The sequence below is a fragment of the Neopelma chrysocephalum genome, unplaced genomic scaffold (genome assembly GCF_003984885.1).
Source record: "Neopelma chrysocephalum unplaced genomic scaffold, ASM398488v2 Primary Assembly neopelma1_61, whole genome shotgun sequence".
Classification (NCBI taxonomy): Eukaryota; Metazoa; Chordata; class Aves; order Passeriformes; family Pipridae; genus Neopelma; species Neopelma chrysocephalum.
In genome coordinates, this window is record NW_020897716.1 from 150,986 (window position 1) to 170,591 (window position 19,606).

General features: G+C 37.3%; 1 protein-coding gene across 5 annotated transcripts in view; it reads left to right on the forward strand.

Moving 5' to 3' along the window:
• Positions 1 to 19,606, forward strand: part of SPAST (spastin) — a 39,532-nt gene extending 19,926 nt beyond the window's left edge. For all 5 annotated transcript variants that reach the window (XM_027681625.1, XM_027681627.1, XM_027681626.1 and 2 more), the window contains 11 exons: positions 252 to 345; positions 4,277 to 4,351; positions 5,417 to 5,488; positions 5,993 to 6,068; positions 6,566 to 6,657; positions 8,270 to 8,349; positions 9,122 to 9,164; positions 9,810 to 9,889; positions 10,751 to 10,821; positions 12,694 to 12,734; positions 13,963 to 19,606. In XM_027681625.1, coding sequence (XP_027537426.1) covers positions 252 to 345; positions 4,277 to 4,351; positions 5,417 to 5,488; positions 5,993 to 6,068; positions 6,566 to 6,657; positions 8,270 to 8,349; positions 9,122 to 9,164; positions 9,810 to 9,889; positions 10,751 to 10,821; positions 12,694 to 12,734; positions 13,963 to 14,085 — 847 coding nt within the window. In that variant the 3' untranslated portion in view covers positions 14,086 to 19,606. The remainder of the gene's footprint in view (positions 1 to 251; positions 346 to 4,276; positions 4,352 to 5,416; positions 5,489 to 5,992; positions 6,069 to 6,565; positions 6,658 to 8,269; positions 8,350 to 9,121; positions 9,165 to 9,809; positions 9,890 to 10,750; positions 10,822 to 12,693; positions 12,735 to 13,962) is intronic.

The following is a 19,606-nucleotide window of genomic DNA, read 5'->3' on the forward strand; positions in this document are numbered from 1 at the left end:
TGAAATTAGTGCCTCTTGTTTGTCGAGAGGTTTTGGGAGGATTATTTTGGGTGTGTTTTTTTTGTTGTTACTTTGGCAAAAGGATGAAAATTCAATTCAGAAATACGTCTCTTTTTAAATGCTTAGCAATGTAAGTTGTAGGTTTTCTTAGAAGGGTTCTGTGTAAGTAGTCTAGCGCATTAAATTAGTCAGCTGCAGCTGAAAAAGAGTATCTCATTGTTAGACTAATTAGTATTCCATTTCTTTGTTAGTGGGCCAGCTGTCAAATTTGATGATATCGCAGGGCAGGAATTGGCTAAACAAGCTTTGCAAGAAATTGTTATCCTTCCTTCTCTTAGACCTGAGGTAAGCAACTGGGTGTTGTTATCAATCTGTGACAGGATCAAAGAAATGTATTGTGCTTCACACATGAAGTGGTGATTCTTGAATCCTGTCTTTACTGGTCATGATTGCTATCAGTAGCTGTGTGGTGATAGCCGTCTTGGAAAAGGTGAATTTAGGATTGATGTGTTAAAATACTATCATAAAATTCCTTGTCTTCTGGTTAGTCAATGTTGGAGAAAGTGACTGGGGCAAGAGCTTAAAAAGAAAACAAACTGCAAGCCAAAACCAAACCAGCAAACTACAACCCCCTAAAAAAACCCCAACGAAACCACACAAAACAAACAAACAACAGGAACAAATAGACAAAAATCCTCACAGTTAGAGAGGCTGAGTGTTCCAGATAGCTGCAACTCTGTGTCCAACCCTATATGGCCATGTAAAGGACAAAGACCCGAACTGGAAGAGTGAAACAGATGAGTTTTGTATAAGTAAATTAGGTCATGGCACTATTAGGTCATTGGAAAAATGTTATATTGTTACTGTGGTCATCCTCTCTGTGAACATATTGGTTAGACACTCTGAATAGTTTATTCTAGCAGGAGAGGATGCAAAGAAGTGTAGTGAACAAGCAAGTACGCTGAAGTACATAACATTTGAGGGCAGATTTCCTCTTTATTTGTCAGTGTGGAAATTGGTCATTTAGGCTTTTATTGATCATAGGTGGTACCTCAACTACTGTTACTGCCTAGATTCAGGCCTGGTCTATATACTACTGGAGTTTTCTTTATGTGCTGGTTTAAAAGTTAACCAGCAGGGGAAATGAACTCAACTCAAAAGAGAGATTATAAGTCAGAATAACAATTTAATAAAATAATACAATAAGTACGATTATACAGACAAGCAATTGGTTTTAACCCACAAAACGTAAATGTATAACCCAGCACCCTGGGGCATGAACAAAGTGGTGTTCCTTGGGCCCTCTTGAGTCCAAAGTAAAGGGAGAGGGGGAAAAAACCTGCTGGTAGGAGAGCTGTTGCAGTCTGGTCAAAAGTGGTGATTGAAGTCCAGTTGAGGGTGGTGGTCTCAGTCTGGTTGAGAGCGGTGAGCTGCAGTCTTCCTCTGGATCCCATGAGTGGTAAAAAGGTTCTAAAACTCCAAGTTTATATATTCTCCAGTTCAGGCAGGAATGCTTAGTCCTTCCCTCAGAGTGGGGAATTCCATAAAAGGGCATGGGGACAGGAACATCTTCCTATCTCGCAGGCCTCTTAACGCCTAGTTTATAGCCTGAGGAGTCAGGCTGCTCTGGGCAGAGGGTGTAAATGCTCTATTGATAACAGTTTCTGGGAAATGGCATGGAAGGCTATAGAATACACAGGTTTGGGTTACACCCATCCAGTGATGAATTGATCCCAGCTGTTCTAACTAGGACAAAAAATCAAATTTGTCATTTTCTAGAGCTGGGCTTGCTAAAGGCAGCATGACTTTTGCAGAAGTTGTGTGCGGTCATTTTCTGTGGTGCTCTGGTGAGGCCCCACCTGCAGTACTGCGTCCAGCTCTGGAGTCCCCAGCAGAGGAAGGACATTGGCCTGTTGGAGTGAGTCCAGAGGAGGAACACCAAGATGATCAGAGGGATGGAGCACCTCTCCTATGAGGAAAGGCTGAGAGAATAGGGATTATTAAGCTTGGAGAAGAGAGGGCTCTAGGGTGACCTTATTACAGCATTTCAGTACCTGAAGGAGACCTACAAGAAAACTGGAGGGGAGCTGCTTACAAGGGCAGATAGTGACAGGACAAGGGGGAAAGGCTTCAAGCTGAGAGTAGGCTTAGATTTGGATATTAAGAAGAAATTTTTCACTGTGACGGTGGTGAGGTGCTGGAACATATTGCACAGTGAAATTGTGGATGCTCCATCCCTGGAAGTGTTCAAGCCAGGTTGTAAGGGGCAGCCTGGTCTATTGGGAGGTGTCTCTGCCCATGGCAGGAGAGTTGGAAGTAGATGATCTTTAAGGTTCCTTCCAATCCAAACCACTCTATGATTCTATGATTATTGAAGCAAAATTGCTGTTTGTACTTTTTGTTTGCTTCTGGGTCTCATTTGTCACATTGACAGGTGACTGGAGTTGCTCTGGTTTTCCTCTTTCCCTTAATGCAGCTTCTGGTTTTGAAGCATCACAGGAAAGAAACCCTAAACCTGACATAGCATCACAGAAATATTAAGCTTAAGGAAAACTTTGGCAATAAATGTGCATGCTCTGATGTTGTTATGCAGAAGGAAAATGTCATTGTACCACCTCTGTTATTACAGTGCTATAGTATGTTAAGTTTGTTGTTCGGTAACACTGATACAATGAGCTGGGTGGGAAGGACTTTGAGATGTGAGGCTGGGAGTAGTTATGGCTCTTTTCCAGTAACAGGTGGTATTTTCAATAAGGTCGTCTTCGTATTGCTATAGCTGGCCTGACCTCGGTGTAGGTTGAGATGTAATAGGGGCAGAGAATCCTGTGAATCCTTGGAAGAGGAGAGGTTGGTTTTATTCCTTGTAAATTAACATAGTAGATGTAGCAAGTATAGGGGGATATTTAGTAAATTAACCCTAGTTAAGTTTTAACCTTAATGAGTTTTGAACTCAAATTCATATTTAACAGGCCAATTAATAGTATTTTTGTAGGAGAGAAAGAGTTGAGGTGCACAAACAGAAAATACAGGCTGCAGTCATTTCAGCAGTAAGATGCTAGTGAAATGGTAGCAGGTAGTTCAGACCATGATTAGTCGGTTAACAAAACCTAAAAAGCTTAATGTGTCTTGGTGATAAATGGCAGTTGCAGCTGAACTGTGTAGGTGATGATCAAGGTGAGGGAGTTACAGATTTGGTCTGGGCTATGTGAAAATGGTGGAACTTCCAAAGAATGATTTCAAACAAAAGGAGTCAGACAGAAAATGCACATGGTGGTATGGAGCATGGAAAGCAGAAACACTGGAGTGTTCACTTAGTGAATAGCTGGGTAACCACTTTTAGTGATCAGAGTCAAGCACAAACAAAATGCTGTGGATGATGAAATAACAGAGAAAATGCATGTTAGTCATGGTAGAAATACAACACTGGTAATGGAGCTATTTGTTTTCGTGGATATTGTGGAAAGAAATGCCTCCTGACAGAGCTATTTAGACATGGGATGTATGTATGAGAGATTCCCTACTTTTTCCTTTTACTTGTTTGGTGGAATTATTAGAACCTGGAAGGGATAGGTGAGTATGAGACCAAAAAAGGAACTCTGAAACTTTTGAGGAAAGGGGTAAAGACAAAGTGCTGGAGAAGACAGGCAACAATAATAACTAAAAAATATGTACTCTATGAGAATTTTTACACTTGCTTGCTGTGCTGATACGTATGATTGGTGCTATTTTATAGTGTAGGAAAGATGAAGCCAGTGCAAAGTGAGAGGGAGGAGATGACTATCAGTAGCACACAGAGGGAGTAGGTGGTTGTTAAGTAATATTCTAAATAGTTTCGTTGAAAGCTTGTCTTCTCAAGTTTCATTTAATAAAAAAAGAAAGATGAAGGAGTTCTTCCATATGGAGTTTGTAGGAACATTGCTTTAGCTCTCCTACTACACACCTGTATTACCTCCTTTGTAAATGGAATTGGTGCTTTAAACTTGATAGGCTAGTCTGTCTTGTGGACAGTGTTTTAAACTACTTTCACAGTGCATCCATGCACAGAACAATCGTAATGTAATTTAACTGTTGTGTGGGAAACAATAGTGGTGTGCGTTAGGTCAAGTTAGTAACAGAGAGCATAGCTCTCTCAAAGCCTGTACGGTTGTGGCACTGCTACTGTTACAAGCACTGCTAACCAATGAGCCATTCCTCAGTCTTAGACCATTTTCTTACAAAGGCAAAGCCACATTTTATTTAAGTCTTTGAAGATAACTTACGATGATGTACTGTTCAGTTGTTTACAGGTCTAAGAGCTCCTGCACGTGGTTTATTGCTGTTTGGCCCACCAGGAAATGGGAAGACAATGTTGGTGAGAAAATTACTTCATGCATGAGTTGGTGGGCCTTAAAATGTAACCAGGAAGGGTGGCTTTTAGTTTGGCTAGTGTGGTAATAAACTGTATATTCTTCTTGAGTATGTATTATGGTGTCATTTTATATACAAAATTGCAAAATTGTTCTTAATAGTGGATTTTATGGAGAAATACATTTTGAAAATGGCGAGGGAGCACAGTAGCAAGAGAGGGGATTGTCTCATGCACTGATATGCAAAGGGCTGTTGAACTGTCTGGCTGCAGCTTGTTTTCTCAGCCTGATGTACTAGATTTGGGGAACTGGAGTGAAATGGCTGTGCATCAGCCAGGGAGCATTGAGTGTCCTGATGCAGCTGAGCTGGGCACATTGTCCTGCATCACATGGTGTGGCTGCAGCTGCATACTCTCTTTGCTGGCACTGAAGCTGGATCAGCTCTGAAGTGCAGGAGTGTGAATGTTGAGGAGCCCACTTGGGCTCATCTGTTGTGTTTTGCATACTGGAACATAATTGCTGATCACTAAAATTAAACTGTATAACCAGACAATCATAATTACTTGAATATGGTGAAACTGTTGAAGAAGGTAGTCTGAATGAGCATTCTGACTGAACTGATTGTATTTCCTAGCTTTCAGGAAAGCTAGTTTTTGTATAGATGGGATAAGGAGGAAAAAAAAACCACCATAATTTTTAATGCGATTTGATTCAACTGCTGCCTTAAATTACCACCCGAGTGGTAAAGTGGATTCAAATGTCTACTCAGGATAAATTGAAAGGAGTTGGGGACTTGTATTCTTTAGTAAGCAAGTTGTACTTGGCTATGGAATAAATGTAATTAGAGAAGTCTAAGGGAGTCTGGAAATTTCTCTAGTGGTTTGCCTGCTTATCCGTTCTTATTTGTAAGTGGCCTGTATGGAAGTTTTCTGTACCATTTACAAGGTGTTCTCTTTGAAGAAATAGGGTTTTTCAAAACCATCAATCAGGCTATGAATGCTTGCTACAAAAGGAGAGAACTATCTTCAGTGTGATGTTTCAAAAAGTATTTTTTTTTCCCCTCCTCCTAGGCCAAGGCAGTTGCTGCAGAATCAAATGCTACTTTCTTTAATATAAGTGCAGCGAGCCTAACTTCAAAATACGTAAGTAGCAGCTGTAAATTATACTGATCTGAAAACACATATACTGTAATTTGGGCTTGAGAAAGCTAGAGATGTCTGAGTCCTTGGTGACCTGTTAGCCTGGTGTGAGCATAGTTTTTAAAAAGTGACTTGTGATGTAAAAAATTTGTTTGTGCATGTGATAAATTAATGTCAAAGGTTTTTGCACTTTAGGATGACCCTGACTGTCCTGTAGATGAGTGTTTGTGGAGTATTTTTTCTTTAAAAAGTAAATTAAGTGGGTCCCAGCTCCCTTTAACTCTCTTAATTTAGGCACCAAAATTTCTTGACAGTTAACTGAATTGTGATCATAAGTGAAGTTGTAGTGTTTCTTCTAAGACATATGCAACTAGCGATAATCTGAGTGTGTATAAATGGACTGAGTGTGACTGGCTATCAGCAAGATTTTCTGTAGGCTGCTTATATATCTGTCTTGTAGTAAAAACTTTGTAAACTCCCTCCAAAACCAATTTATTATTGGTTTAGGTTGGCGAAGGGGAGAAGCTGGTGCGTGCTCTATTTGCTGTAGCCAGAGAACTTCAGCCTTCCATAATTTTTATTGGTAAGAGCTTAAATGTTGACTTCTGTTTATTTTCTTAAATAATCTTATTAAATTGGAATAGTTAGGTAAATTTCTTTTGGGTAATTCTGCACTGCAGGACGAGTATCTCAGATGTGACCTTGTGGTTTATAAGTTGTTCCATAATAGAGCATGTTAAATTACTGTTATGTTATTTAATTGGTGTTAATAGTGCGAAGAAATGCCCTCAGAACCACAAATACTGTGCTGACTCTACAGAGTAAGTCCATTTATGTATTAAACTTCAAACATGAAAATGGGTTTTGCTTGTCCTCCGTTGCAGTTTTTCAGCAAGATTTTTTTTCCTCTCCTCTGTGCTTGGTATTACGTATTCAAAGGACAACACATTACACAAGCTGTCTCATAAGAAATAAAGATCTGATCTCTCTTATGGAGCCCTGTGTTAGCAAAAGAACTTAGGCAAATAGGAAGACTTTGATGTTGTATCCTTAATTAAGATGTATTTCTTTGTTTTTTAGATGAAGTTGATAGCCTTTTGTGTGAAAGACGAGAAGGTGAACATGATGCTAGCAGGCGTTTAAAAACAGAATTTTTAATAGCATTTGATGGTGTAAGTATTTAGTCTTGGATATTGTTTGATTTAGCTGAATTGGCTAATGTAGTGGGTGCCAGTACAAGCTATAGATCAAGTACAAAAGATTTGGCTGCTGGAGGCCTAGCTCTGTCTCCCTCCTTTTTTCAATTGCTGTTAATTTTTTACCTTCTTACTGTGGTATTCTGGAAAACTCAATCTGAAGTTTAAGGTAGTAATCTAGACATGAGCTGAAATAATGGGTTGAAGAATGATGCACACAGGAGAAAGGATAACAAATGGCAATAATAAAGGAGCTGCGAGGACAAATGTTCTTACAGAGCAGGCGGGACATTTGAGGGTTAGGGAGAGTTGAGCATTTTTCTTGGCGTTGTGAGCTAGAGAACACAGGGTACAGTAAGAATATATTTAATAGCATGTATGCATTATCCAGAAAGAAGAACTGGGCTTCAGAGTGACACACACACACACAAATGAGTATCAGAATATTTTTCTGTCACACGCCACTGTTTTCTGGTCCTGAATAAATTTAGTTTATGTTCCATTAGCACAGTGGAATATTGCTTCAGTGATGAAGCAATAGTAATGAGGTACAGGAGGAGAAGATAACTATATGGAGAGACAACAAGATTGGGAGAAACTCCAAAACGGATGAATCAGGACAATGTGACAATGACATGCAGAAATTATAACAGACACACACACAGTTTTCTCTTAGAACGAAAAGGGCAAATTAAACATAAATATTAAGTTAGCAAACTTTGCATTAAGGTGTAACTATATCATACAATATTTTTGTGGAACCTTTTGAACTTGGTAAGGTAGCAGTGAACTTCAGTCTATGAAGAATTGGACACCAGGTGAATAATACGTCTCTGACATCCAGAAGTTTTCTCCAAGGTGTGGAAGCTATAAGTCTCCCTATTATTGGGTATAAAATAAAGTCTTGCAATTGAGTGAATTAAGAGGGAAATTGGCTGTATCTTTCTGCTATTGAATAGCTTCTCATTTTGATTCCCAGATTCTTGCGAGACCCATGTTAGATGAATCTCTGATCTGGTGTAGTGGTTCCAGCTATACTTTAAAGTTTTGATTCTCCCTCTGTAGGCTTCAAAACAGTGTTTGGTGTAAAAACTGAAACAGTAGAAAGTCTCTGGCTTTTAAAACATAATTATCTCTGGATGACTAAACTTCTGAGTGCCTTTTATGGTCTCAGGTTTCTCCAGCAACACTTGTCAAGCAATATAACTTGGGCATAGTATCATAGTGTCCCGTGTTTACATTATTTTTTTCTTTTTTTTTCTTTCTTTTCTTTTTCTTTCTTTTTTCCCTCTCTCTTTTCTCTCTCCTCTTCTCTCTCTCTCTCTCTGTCTCTTCTCTCTCTGTGTGTCTCTTCTCTCTGTCTCTTTTCCATCTCTTTTCTTTTTTTTTCTTTTTTTCTTTTTTCTAGTTTGACTTTACATTTATCTGAGAATATTTTAAAGATAACTTAATGAGGGGAAAAAAGGGCATGTATTAAGATCCCATCAGTTTGCTGAATACATTGCAAGTCTCTAACTGCTTTTATTTTATTACTACTTACGGTAAAATGTGTAAACTGAAATCTGTCTTGTCTTCCTACATAATACAGGTGCAGTCTTCTGGAGAGGACAGAATACTTGTGATGGGAGCAACAAACAGGCCTCAGGAGCTTGATGATGCTGTCCTCAGGTATCAAAATGTCTCTTACTTTTTTTGGATATAGTAATATGATGTTCATTATGAAGAACTTAGTGTCTTGGTGAAGTTTTGGAATAAGTAGAAGCAAGGTTAAATTATTTAACCTCTTAGAGATGATTTATTCTTCTGTTTTGGGATACATCTGCACAGTCATGATGGTCTTGAATTGAAACAGCAGTATCTGTTGAGATCAAGTCAGTGCTTTTTAAATTTCTTGCATATATGTTGCTCTTTTATTACTTGGATGTTAATGGCAAAGTGAAGGAAAAAAATTAACCAGTGAAATCCAGTATTCCTTCTGTGTGAATATTGGACTTCTGATGTCCCGTGCAATTACAGATCTTCCTGTAGATTTGCCTTAGGACTTTTTGCTAAAAGCACTCATACTTTATTCTCTTTTCATTCTTGATTGAGGAAAATAGATATGTCAGCACTGTCTGTTCAAATGATTCCAAAGACTTTTTGTGTACAATGAAGAGATGCTTCATTTTGTTACTGGTAGTCACTGGTATTTCTACCTTTAGAGTCTTAAAACTTCAAATTAGAGTAAGGTGACACTAGTGGCTTGTGCATATTTTTTGTTTGGTTGTTAGTGTTGGGTTTTTTAAAATCTATAGTTCTAAGCTCTACAATTTGATAACGGAAGTTAAATTTTTGACATTACCAAACCAAATGTTAGATCTGTATGTGCCAAAAGTTATGGAAGTGTATGTTTGTGTGTGTGTATATGTATGGAGGGTTTTTTGTTTGTTTTTTTTCCCAGACGATTCACCAAACGGGTATATGTATCTTTACCAAATGAAGAAGTAAGTATTGTTTTCCATTCCTATTTTTCATTTTCAGATCAACTTTAATAAAAAAATACTATAAGTTATATTTATAAGCAATTCTTAGCTTGCCCTCGTGGATGATTACAGTTCTGTGAATTAATTTCTGGCCCAGCTTGACCATATGCACTGTGCTTTAATTCTGGCAACTATTTTAAGTTTTTGCTTTTTTGATTTTTTTAACTCATGCTAGTAGCAAATCTGGTAGCAGCTACTCAGTATGTCTTGGTTAGTGAGGCATTGCTTACTTACTGGCAGGCATGGACAAGTCTGAAGTGGGACTTGCAGGAGCACAGTTGGTTGGCTGGAGAAGAGTGTTTATTGCAAAAGATTAAAGTAATTTTCTTAATGTTTTTCACCTCAACAGCAGATCAGGACTTTTGATGGGGATTCTTATATATTATTCTTGGAGTAGTTAGACCCTTGATCTTGTTATTATCCAGTCCCTATCTCTCCTCCTGAAGAGATGATAGTGTACAGTCTAATCACAAAAGCACTGTAGGCAAGTTTAAACTGGTGAAGCACAAAAATCAAACTGACAAACATGTAATTTTGTTCTTGCAACACAATTATAAGTGTACCGTGAAAATGAGTTTTACATCTGATAATTGTATCTTCTTTTAGACAAGATTGATTTTACTAAAAAACCTTCTAAGTAAGCAAGGAAGTCCATTGACCCAAAAAGAGTTGGCTCAACTAGCTAGGTAAGTATTTTGTAGCTATACTGAATAAATATACTCATCAGACTCTTTTATTAATTCCAGATGTAACTAAGGTAAATCATGAGATAGTGACAACATGAATTACATGCATTTTGGGAAGATGGTTTCCCGTCAGGCTGTATGAAAGTGCATATATATTTATATGTATGTATGTATACACACACACCCAGTCAGGTTTCTGATGTTGAAACACGCTCATGAGTGGTTTCCTTCGAGGAGGAGGGAGGGGGCTGCTTCTCCACCCATCCCCCAGGCAGGCAGTCCAGCTCCCCTCCCTGATGCAAAGAGGCAGGACCAGTTTTGCACTTGGCATGCATTTCAAATCAGAAGCAACTTTTCTGTGGTGGTCCATTGCTAGGTTTGTTGAATGTATTACCAACATAGTAGAGCAAGCAATGGATAGTTTTAGATTCTTTTCACTTTTGTATTTGATTGGGAAAACGTGAGTTAAATGCCCTTCCTGTTATGAAACTGAGTTGGCTTATGTTTTTCATCATTAAGATTGACACTACTGCTTTTAGTCGCCTAAATCTAATAATAGGTATGAAAAAAGTTAGACTAAAAAGCAGATAGAGCACCTAGGGCAAGCTGGTTGCTACCTTTTTGCTTTTTCTAGAATGTTATTTGGGACTTGAAGTACTTTAAATTTAATCTAGGAAAGACTTAAATATAGATCACTTAACTAAAATTCACTTCTGATTTATTAAACTTGCAAAATAACATCAAAGTAATACTTCTGAGTAAGTAACATTTTAATTATCTGCAGTTATATTTATACGGTTTAAAGCAGGTTTTTATTTTTTTCTTTTTCCCTCCTTTCCCCCACTTTTTGCTTTAACAAAGAATGACAGATGGATACTCTGGAAGTGACCTAACTGCATTAGCAAAGGATGCAGCCCTGGGCCCCATTCGAGGTAAGCTGTATAGATTTTTATTTAGGTTTTGAACAAGCTTATTGCCCTGACATTAGAGATATTTTTTTACATCTTTATAATTCTTAAACCTCTGAAATTAAACTTTTCACATTGGATTTTAGTCTGGTTTTCACAATAGCATCTTTATAAGACTTCCCTTACACAAAACTCTTCAGTATCTCACCATGTGAAACAGACCATTCTTGTCTCTTAGGAGGAAAGCAGGGTGAAGTGTTTCTTGAAGGTTTGTGGGACTTTTAACTAGTATGTCTTTCTGAGGTTGGTGTCAGTTCTGTTTTATCTAAATTATTACTTGAATAGCAGTCTCTGATTGCATTACTTGTCTTGATTAAGGGTGAAAATCTCTTTCAACTTTAAAGGAAGGAAAACTGAAACAAGCAATTTTGTGGGTTTTTTTTTACATACAGTTTGAATGGCATAGCTGCCTTTATTTTTCAATCTTCTTAAAGTGGAATTGTGATCCAGATGATAGTTGAGACTCAAAGACAGTTTTAAATATTTGTTCTTCATCTGACATTTCCAACTTTGAAAAAACAGTTTTAATGTGGATGGTTTTGTCCAACATTTCCTCTCTATGTTCTCTCTGTTCCACTAGCTAGTTATTATGTGTCCAGTAGCCACATCTGAAGGGGCTGATTTTGTTTAGTGGAGATCAGTAGTGGGATTTTTGTGAAGAAAAGATTGTGAAGATTTGATATTAGCTTTCTGTTTGCAGCCATATCGTCCTACGTGACAGAAAGGTACTAGAGGCAGGCAGAGCAGAAGGGTTCTGTAATATCAGTTCAGTAATATTATGTGTTGTTGCAACCCTCTTAAATGATAGCTGGGGAGGAGAGGTCTGTGCATGTTTTGTGGATGTGTTTGTTTTCTTATTCTTTTAATTTAGTCAAAAATCCTATAGCATGCAGTTTTGCCAGTGCCCTATCTTTTTGAAAGCAGCTGTTGGAAAGTAATGTTTTCTACACATTTTCTTTCAGCTGTTGAGATTGTAAGGTACATCTTCCAAAATCCTGCATAATAACTGGAAACAGAATTGCATTAAATGGCTCTTATAAGAGACATCATATCTCCTAAGAATTTCAATATATTTATTTGGAGTAGTGGAATTAATAATGTATGCATTTAGGTATGCAGGCTTTACTTTGCTGACAACTCACTTCACACTAAAGTCCATTTCGAGAAGAGACCATGAAATGATGTGCTGCGTCTTTCTTCCACCTGCTCCTGGCTTCCATATAAAACAATTTATTTTTTAAAATGTTTTTCAATGTCAACCTTGCCAGTCCTGCTGAGATTATTTTTCTTGCACCTTCAGAGCAAAATCCTTGCTGTAATATGTTGATACCATAACAGCATTGCAAGTAAAGGAAAAAAAAAAAGGTAAAATGGTGAATGATATGGGAAGGATTAGATCCCACAAGGGCAGCATAGGGCAAGACACATTCCAGTATGCCCTGCCTGATTTTATTTCTGTGTTCTTGGCCAACTGTTTCCTGAAACTGAGTAGGGAGTAGGGCAGTTCTGGGTACCAGGAATGATACAGGGGAAGGTATCTCTGTTAGCTCATGTGCTGTTTCCCATACTTTAGGAAGAAGGAGTAATTCTGCTACCGCTTTGTACTGCATCTGCAGTGCCTGAGTGGGGGAGCAGCCTGGTTGAGGAGCTGATAAATGGGGAAGAAGGAGGCAAAAACACCATGTACCTTTCTGTACAGGAGATTATGTTGAGGCAGAAAGGTATAATATTTACCTGCAGGGTTTTTTTCCAGATTAAAAGTGCTTTTAACATGTTTTATTTGTCAAAATGATGAAAATTGTTCTTACGAAACTCACTGATCTTTTATTTTTACAGAATTAAAACCTGAACAGGTGAAGAACATGTCTGCCAGTGAGGTAAGCTGTACCGGCAGTTGTGTGTTTTCACCTCTGAATAAAGTGCATGCTCACTAGAAACTTTTAAGGTCCCTTTTTTTTTTACACATAGTGTCATACAAAATACCTAAGATAATTTTGGGGGTTATCATTTTTGATCACTTCTTCATTAAAGAAAATTCTGTAGAAATAGTGATTGAATACAAGATCTGTCCTCAGATGTTTGAGGACATGTGTGTCGTTGTTGGTTATCAGGCTTAAGAGGATCTCTTTTTTGTGATAGCAAGTCTCTATTGATCTTCATTTCAGCTGACTGTCCTGTCCTTTCCTTCACACTGAACTGCAATGTCTGTTACCTGTCAGATGCTGTCAGAGGCCTGGCTTTTATTTTCTCAAAGTGTTACTCCCGCAGAACATTCTCAGAAGTATTACGTCAAATTATTTGTACCCACTCCACTCCATATTTACATAAAGCAGGTTAACTTAAGGAGAATGAGCGATTTTAAAACAGATTTGTGTTTGTATATGTATAATACTTACGTTCATTCACATGGAATGTGAACATCATAAAGAAAAATAATTAAGCTTGTCACCATCAGTAAACATCAAAAGAAAAGGTAGAGGTTGGTCCTGTGTACTGAAGTTTCTGTTCAAGTGTGTGTGCAAACCACAATTAAGTAGGGGAAAATGCAGCAGAGCTTAATTTCTCAGTTGCTTTTTATGTTTGGCTTGAAGTCACGGCTAAGGTTATGAAAAGCTGAAAGGATTTGTTGCAAGAACTTGACAACATCTGTGATAATTTATTGTGCTGCCCTCATATGTACCAGCTCACACCACCTAGTGAAACGGGGAGTAATATCACAGTCTCAGGAGCTATTAAATAACAAGACAGATGTTACTATTACCCAGGGTAATAAAATGGTAAATACTGGTAGTCTTAAATTAGAAGACTCATAGAATCATAGAACACCCCAGGTTGGAAGGGACCTTAAAGACCTTCTGGTCCAACTTCTTATGGGAAAGAGAACCCAGATGAGATTATTTAGCAGCCTGTCCAATCACATCTTCAGAACCTCCAGCAATGGGGACTCTGCCACGTCCCTGGGGAGGCTGTTCCAGTGAATGACTCTTCTCACTGTAAAAATTTCTGTCTTACATCAAGATGCTTTGTTAGAAGTGAATACTAAAGTACTTCTTGAACAAACCAAAGTACATAGACCATTTATGATCCTGATCTCTTTCTGTTTAGATGAGAAATATCAAACTATCAGATTTCACTGAGTCTTTGAAGAAGATAAAGCGCAGTTTGAGCCCTCAGACCCTGGAAGCATATATTCGCTGGAACAAGGACTTTGGAGATACCACAGTATGAAACACTACTTGATGTGAAACAAAGTGCTGCCTGGCGAGCAGTTGGTGCAGACTACTGGAAAGCAGCCAGAGTTTACAGGACTTTACAGATATTTAAGTATCTGCATTGAAACTTGAGATTAAGAAAAAATTATATGATGTGAAATGTTTTCATCGAAGCCTCCTTGCCATGTAGTGAGGATTTACACACTGTAAGTAAGAGCACAATAGGACTTGAGATAAGATTCCTAGCAATCTGATTATGGTTTGAACAATAATATATGTATATGGTTTCAGTTGCAAGGCTCTGATGATGTTGATCATTGGAAGACCTTTTCCCTATGTTGTGTGTGTGGCTTTTTGTTTTTAATTTTACCATGACATTGGTGAACAGTTAACATGGAACAATGATGTTCAATTGGAGGTTTGTAAACTTTGGTTCAGTTTTTGACTTTTTTTATCCTTAATGTGCCAAATAAAACAATTTCCCTATGCAGAGAGAAAGAACAGCACTGGGGAATTTTGATTATTAAAATGTAAAAAGCAGCTGGTCTGTTATTATTTGTCTTTTTGTTTCATTGTAATGTGACTGTATTGTCTACAGAACAGTTTTAAAGAAGACCATTGATAGCAGAACAGCAAAACCACCCAACCCTTTAAAACCAATTCAAACTGTCTTTAAAGAAAAAAAACTAAATAAAAGAATAGACTAAGATATTCATTTACTGGCAGTATTTTCTCTTAATGCATTTTGTAACGCTTCCATTGATAGAATGTTAGCTTATGCTTATAGTGTACAACTTGAGCCCAGCTGATGTTTGAGAGAGTTAGTGATGCTAATTGTCAAATTTCAGAAATGATGTGTTTCTACTCTGTATTTTGGTCTGTTTATGATAATTGAAAGTAAAATTTCCATTGTGATAATTTTTTTAATCTCCACATGTAAGCATTAAAATACGAGGCTACATGTTTAATACATGGCACACCTTAATGTTTTTATAGCTTTCGTATGTTTAGGTTTATATATTAAAGTATGAAACACTCAACTGATCTGCTTTTTTAAAAAGAAACTGCATCTTTGTACAAATACTTGTTTTTATTATATAAATGACAAGCTATTAAAAAAACAAACTCTTAAGTGATAGCGTTTAAATACTGTAATAAAGGAAAGCATCTTTGCCTTTACTTCTAAAGGCCCAACATATTGTTTACAAATTCTACATGGATTAAACACAGATATTTGCAAGGCAGAACACTAGTTCTTGTTAAAGCAGGTTTGTGGGTTGTTTTTTGTTTGGTTGGTTTTGGTTTTTTTACAACTCTCCCAACTTAGTGATATTACAAAAATGCGTATTTTTACTGTTTTAATTAAAATGAGTTATAAGTGTTCTTTGCTTTTGATCTTAACAGAAAATTTGTTTTTAATTTTTCATTTAACTTATTTTTTGGAACTGCGCACTTAAAAGTTGACTTTAAATAATATATTATATGTATATATTAAAAAAACCCCTAGCTGATAGATGCAGTATTAGTAGAGGACTCTGTGCTCACTGTGTGGTATTGACTACTAAATAAGCAGAAATTGTCGAACTTCTGAAATGCACAATGCAATATGTTTGGGATTCTGTATTTGTTTTTTTTTTTTTAACCAGAAGTGCTTTTAACTGATCTTAAGGTTAAAAGCAATCAAATGAGAGAAGATTGTGTTACACTAGTATGCCTTTTGAAATAGTCTAACCAAACCACTTCTAGCCTTCTAAGAATAGGACTCTCTCAAATGTATGTCTGACGTGAATGAAATATGTGACTTCTGATCCCCTGAATCACTTTCCTGGAGAACTGAGAAATGCTAAAAGATTTCGGATTCTTCAGTCTCATTTCTTGCTTTGCCTTAGTTCTGCCTTCAGTAGACTATCTATGTTGTTGGAGATTCCTGGCTGACTTGATCCACATTTATAATAGACTTCATAGTGCTAAGCATGACTCTTACTGTTGTATTAGCATCTGCCAAATAGCTACAGCTAAGAAAGACCCTTGGTTGTTCTATTTCTAAACCTTCTGTAACCTTTCCTTGAGATCCTTTGCAGATGAGAACTTTGAGGGCTACTTTGGTTTTGAGTGTTCCTAAATGATTGTTACAAACCTCATGTTTTCCTCCACTTAATTTTGAGGGATATACTGGTTATTTATTTCAAATACATACTTATTGGCATGGGATGGGTACCTGCAATGTTGAGGTAGAAGCTCCCATCTGCTAAAGTAGCACCAGTACGCAGCACAAAGGGTCAGAATCACAATCTGCTACTTCAGAAAGAAAAGCCCTTTCACTGCTTTGTGCAACCAGTTCAGGTCAAGAGAATCTGTGCACTACTTGTTGGTTGTCTATTATGACCTGATTTCTGCTTAATGGGTAAACTACAGCTCTATAAATTAGTGCTGGAACACAGTAAAAAGAACAAAACTTTGTTCTGGAATGTCAGTTTGCTCCACAGCTGCTGGATTCTTAGCCCATGACCAAGTGCTGTTTAGTTCATAAATCTCCTTTAAATGTCTTGTCTTATGCTATTTTCTGAATAGTGTCTTTTAAGAATAATTCTGTTCCTCTTAAGGCATTATCTTGCATCTTCTTTCTCATTTTACATGTCCCATCTCAGTGATTTCGTCTTTGTGTTGGATTAACTGTGTGTAAGAGCAGATCTGAGTAAAACAACCAACAAAAAACCCCACCAAACACCCCTCTCCCCCAGAACTCCCCCCCAAACCTCAAATTACCTGTATTTCCCAAGTCTGTAGTACATATACAGAACTTTGCATCTATATTTTCCATAAAATCAAGTTCTTTTCTAATACAGTATCTTGAATTCAGATACACAGGACAGCAGCTTGGGTGCTTTTGACCTTTGCAAAGACTGGTATTACATTAGCTCTCTAAACTGTCTTTTCCTTTTTTTTTTTTTTTTTGGTGAATCTGCCCACTGCTAATGAGTGACTTGACCCACTTTTTTGAGGTGATTAGGAAGCAGCTTGTCTGGCTTTCTGCAACTGTGTTTTACTGACCTTAAGTGTAGCAGTTACTGGAGGGAGAAAAAAACCCCAACCAATCCAAGCTCCCTGTGTTTTTTAGCAACTTTCTTTATACATCTTTCTCCTTCTATTAAACAGGTTCCTGCTTTTATTAAGGAGGAGCAGCACCTTTTGTCTTTCTCCATGTTGGAAGAACAATGTCTCCTCAGACTGCAGGTTGCTACTTTTATTGGCATAACAGGAGGGAAAAACTCAAGCACTGTAGAATGCTCTTTCTACTTAAAATGACAATTTGTTATGTGTTATGATGTCCCCATTACTAATGTTGACTTTTTTGTAGACTACACCAAACCTGTACAGGTTCTGTCCTTATGGCTAAGACAAAACTAACACAGAATATTAAATTAGGGTATTTATGCACATATAGGTCTCTCTGTCCTGTTAGTTTCTTAGACTTTACAGGGTTTAGTGTATTAGAAATAGGCATTCCGTCCCTGAGACGTTTACCTGACTCTACTTTGGACAGTCAGTTCCTAATATAGTTCTGTTGAATATGGCCCTGCAACTTACTTTAAGTACATAATAAATGTGATAGTAACATTTTAAAATAGAGAAGAATGGGATCTTTAAACTGAGGAGTGTTGTCACTGCATTAATTAGAGGCCATTGCTGGTTTCACTGTTAGATTCTCTCAAATGTTTTTAAAATGACAGTTTTTATACATATAACTCAATTAACCTTACCTTCTGGTGTAGAATAAATAGTATTTTTTCTATTCTAAATAAATGGGTTTAGAATAACTTGCTTGGCATTGCTGTCAAGTCCATCTTGTGAAATTTAAGTACTTTTTACTGGGAATATTGAAGTCAGATATGCTGGCACATTTAACTGAGACATCTGTTCTGCAACTGGAAAGCAGCATTCTCCTTAGGGTTTCTTTAATCATCTATGGTGAGACTTCATGCCCTAGATTTTCACAGTGTTTTCCTACCCAAGACATGGATAATGCATAGCTGTGCCTAAGACCTGCTTCTCCAACTACTCCAGCGCTTCAGCGATGCTTCTGCATATGGCAGCTTTGGGAGGTGTCCAGCACTACTGCATCTTAACGTGATTTTCATCCATTGTCTGTGGCAGCCTCAAGCTTTTGTGATGTTTTTAGTTGTCGGGGACTTCTACCAGAAATCGAAAATGGAATGAAGAGTAGCAAGCAGGTAGTGAATGCAAGTAATTATCTCAGTCATTGTGCTAATTACAGGCAGTTACATTATTAGTTTCTCTTGAGCTGCTGTTTAGTGTTGAAGAATGTTGTCTTACTGACCTGTGTGTATTTTCATGTTTAGGATGATCTGCAGACATCCTAAGAAATGAACAATTGATGAGTTATTTTCTTCTGGAATCTTCTTCTTTCATTATAATTTTCAATATTTTTTCTTATAAATATTGTAACTATAGTTCCGCAGGACAAGGACGTTAAGCTGTCACTTCCTGAAAATACAAAATCATTTTGTAAAGTATGGGGAAATGTGTATTCTGTTTTTCCTTTGTTAACTGTCTTATAGTGGAAACTTCTTACCTTGTCAATAACTACCTCCTGAGTTTGGCAATAATTGGCAAGATATACACTCCTCCAGTGGATTCAGTATATTGGCTAAACACTTCTTCAGAGGCTGATCTTTTGATTTGCAAATGGTTGATGTTATTTCTGGAAACTCTGGTGATCAATCTTGTTTTGCTGTAAGACTTTCCTTGCCTTCATGAGATGCACTTCTTAAAATCCTTTCTTCAGAGAAGCGGCTTTGAGGATAAAAGGTCAGCGTTCTTTGTAGTTGGTTAATACAGGCATGTTCTCAAAGATGCCAGGGGTGTAGCCTTTCAGGCAGGATTTTTTACCATTAGAAGTGGGGAAGAAAGTACTTTATCTAACAGTCGCACACCCATCAAAGGGACTGGGAACACAGAAACTGTTTATACCACGATTCAAATTTTTCTCATGTGAAGGGCTAGTTAGTATTTTTCAGAAATATGTATTAAAGTGACAAACCAAAGGTGGAGACAAAACAGCATACCCCACCCCCATTAAGTATATTGGGCAACTCCAGTCTGGGATGGGGTTAATATTTGTAGTTTGTTGTTTTGAAGCACTTTTATTTCATTGTTCTTTTAAGAATGTTTTCTGAAATGTTGGAACACCATTTTACTAATAAGCAGTGTAAAAAAGCATGATAAGCAGTCACATAGCTTTAGCTTCACAATAAAATGTTGCATTTGTCCTGTTCTTACTGTTTTCTTGTCTGTTTTTCAGATAAAATGTCCAAAACTAAGAGCATTTTCATTAAACCTGAAGCCCATTAAATTGCTGCTGGTTTAAAAAAAAAAATTAAAAAATTAGGTGTCGTATACCAGATGATGGAACAATAAATGTGTAAATAAATCAATTTCTAAAGGACATAACTCAGGTTCTTAAAACTAATGTAAACAGAAGTGCTACTTCCTAAATAAATGTGCTGAACTTGAAA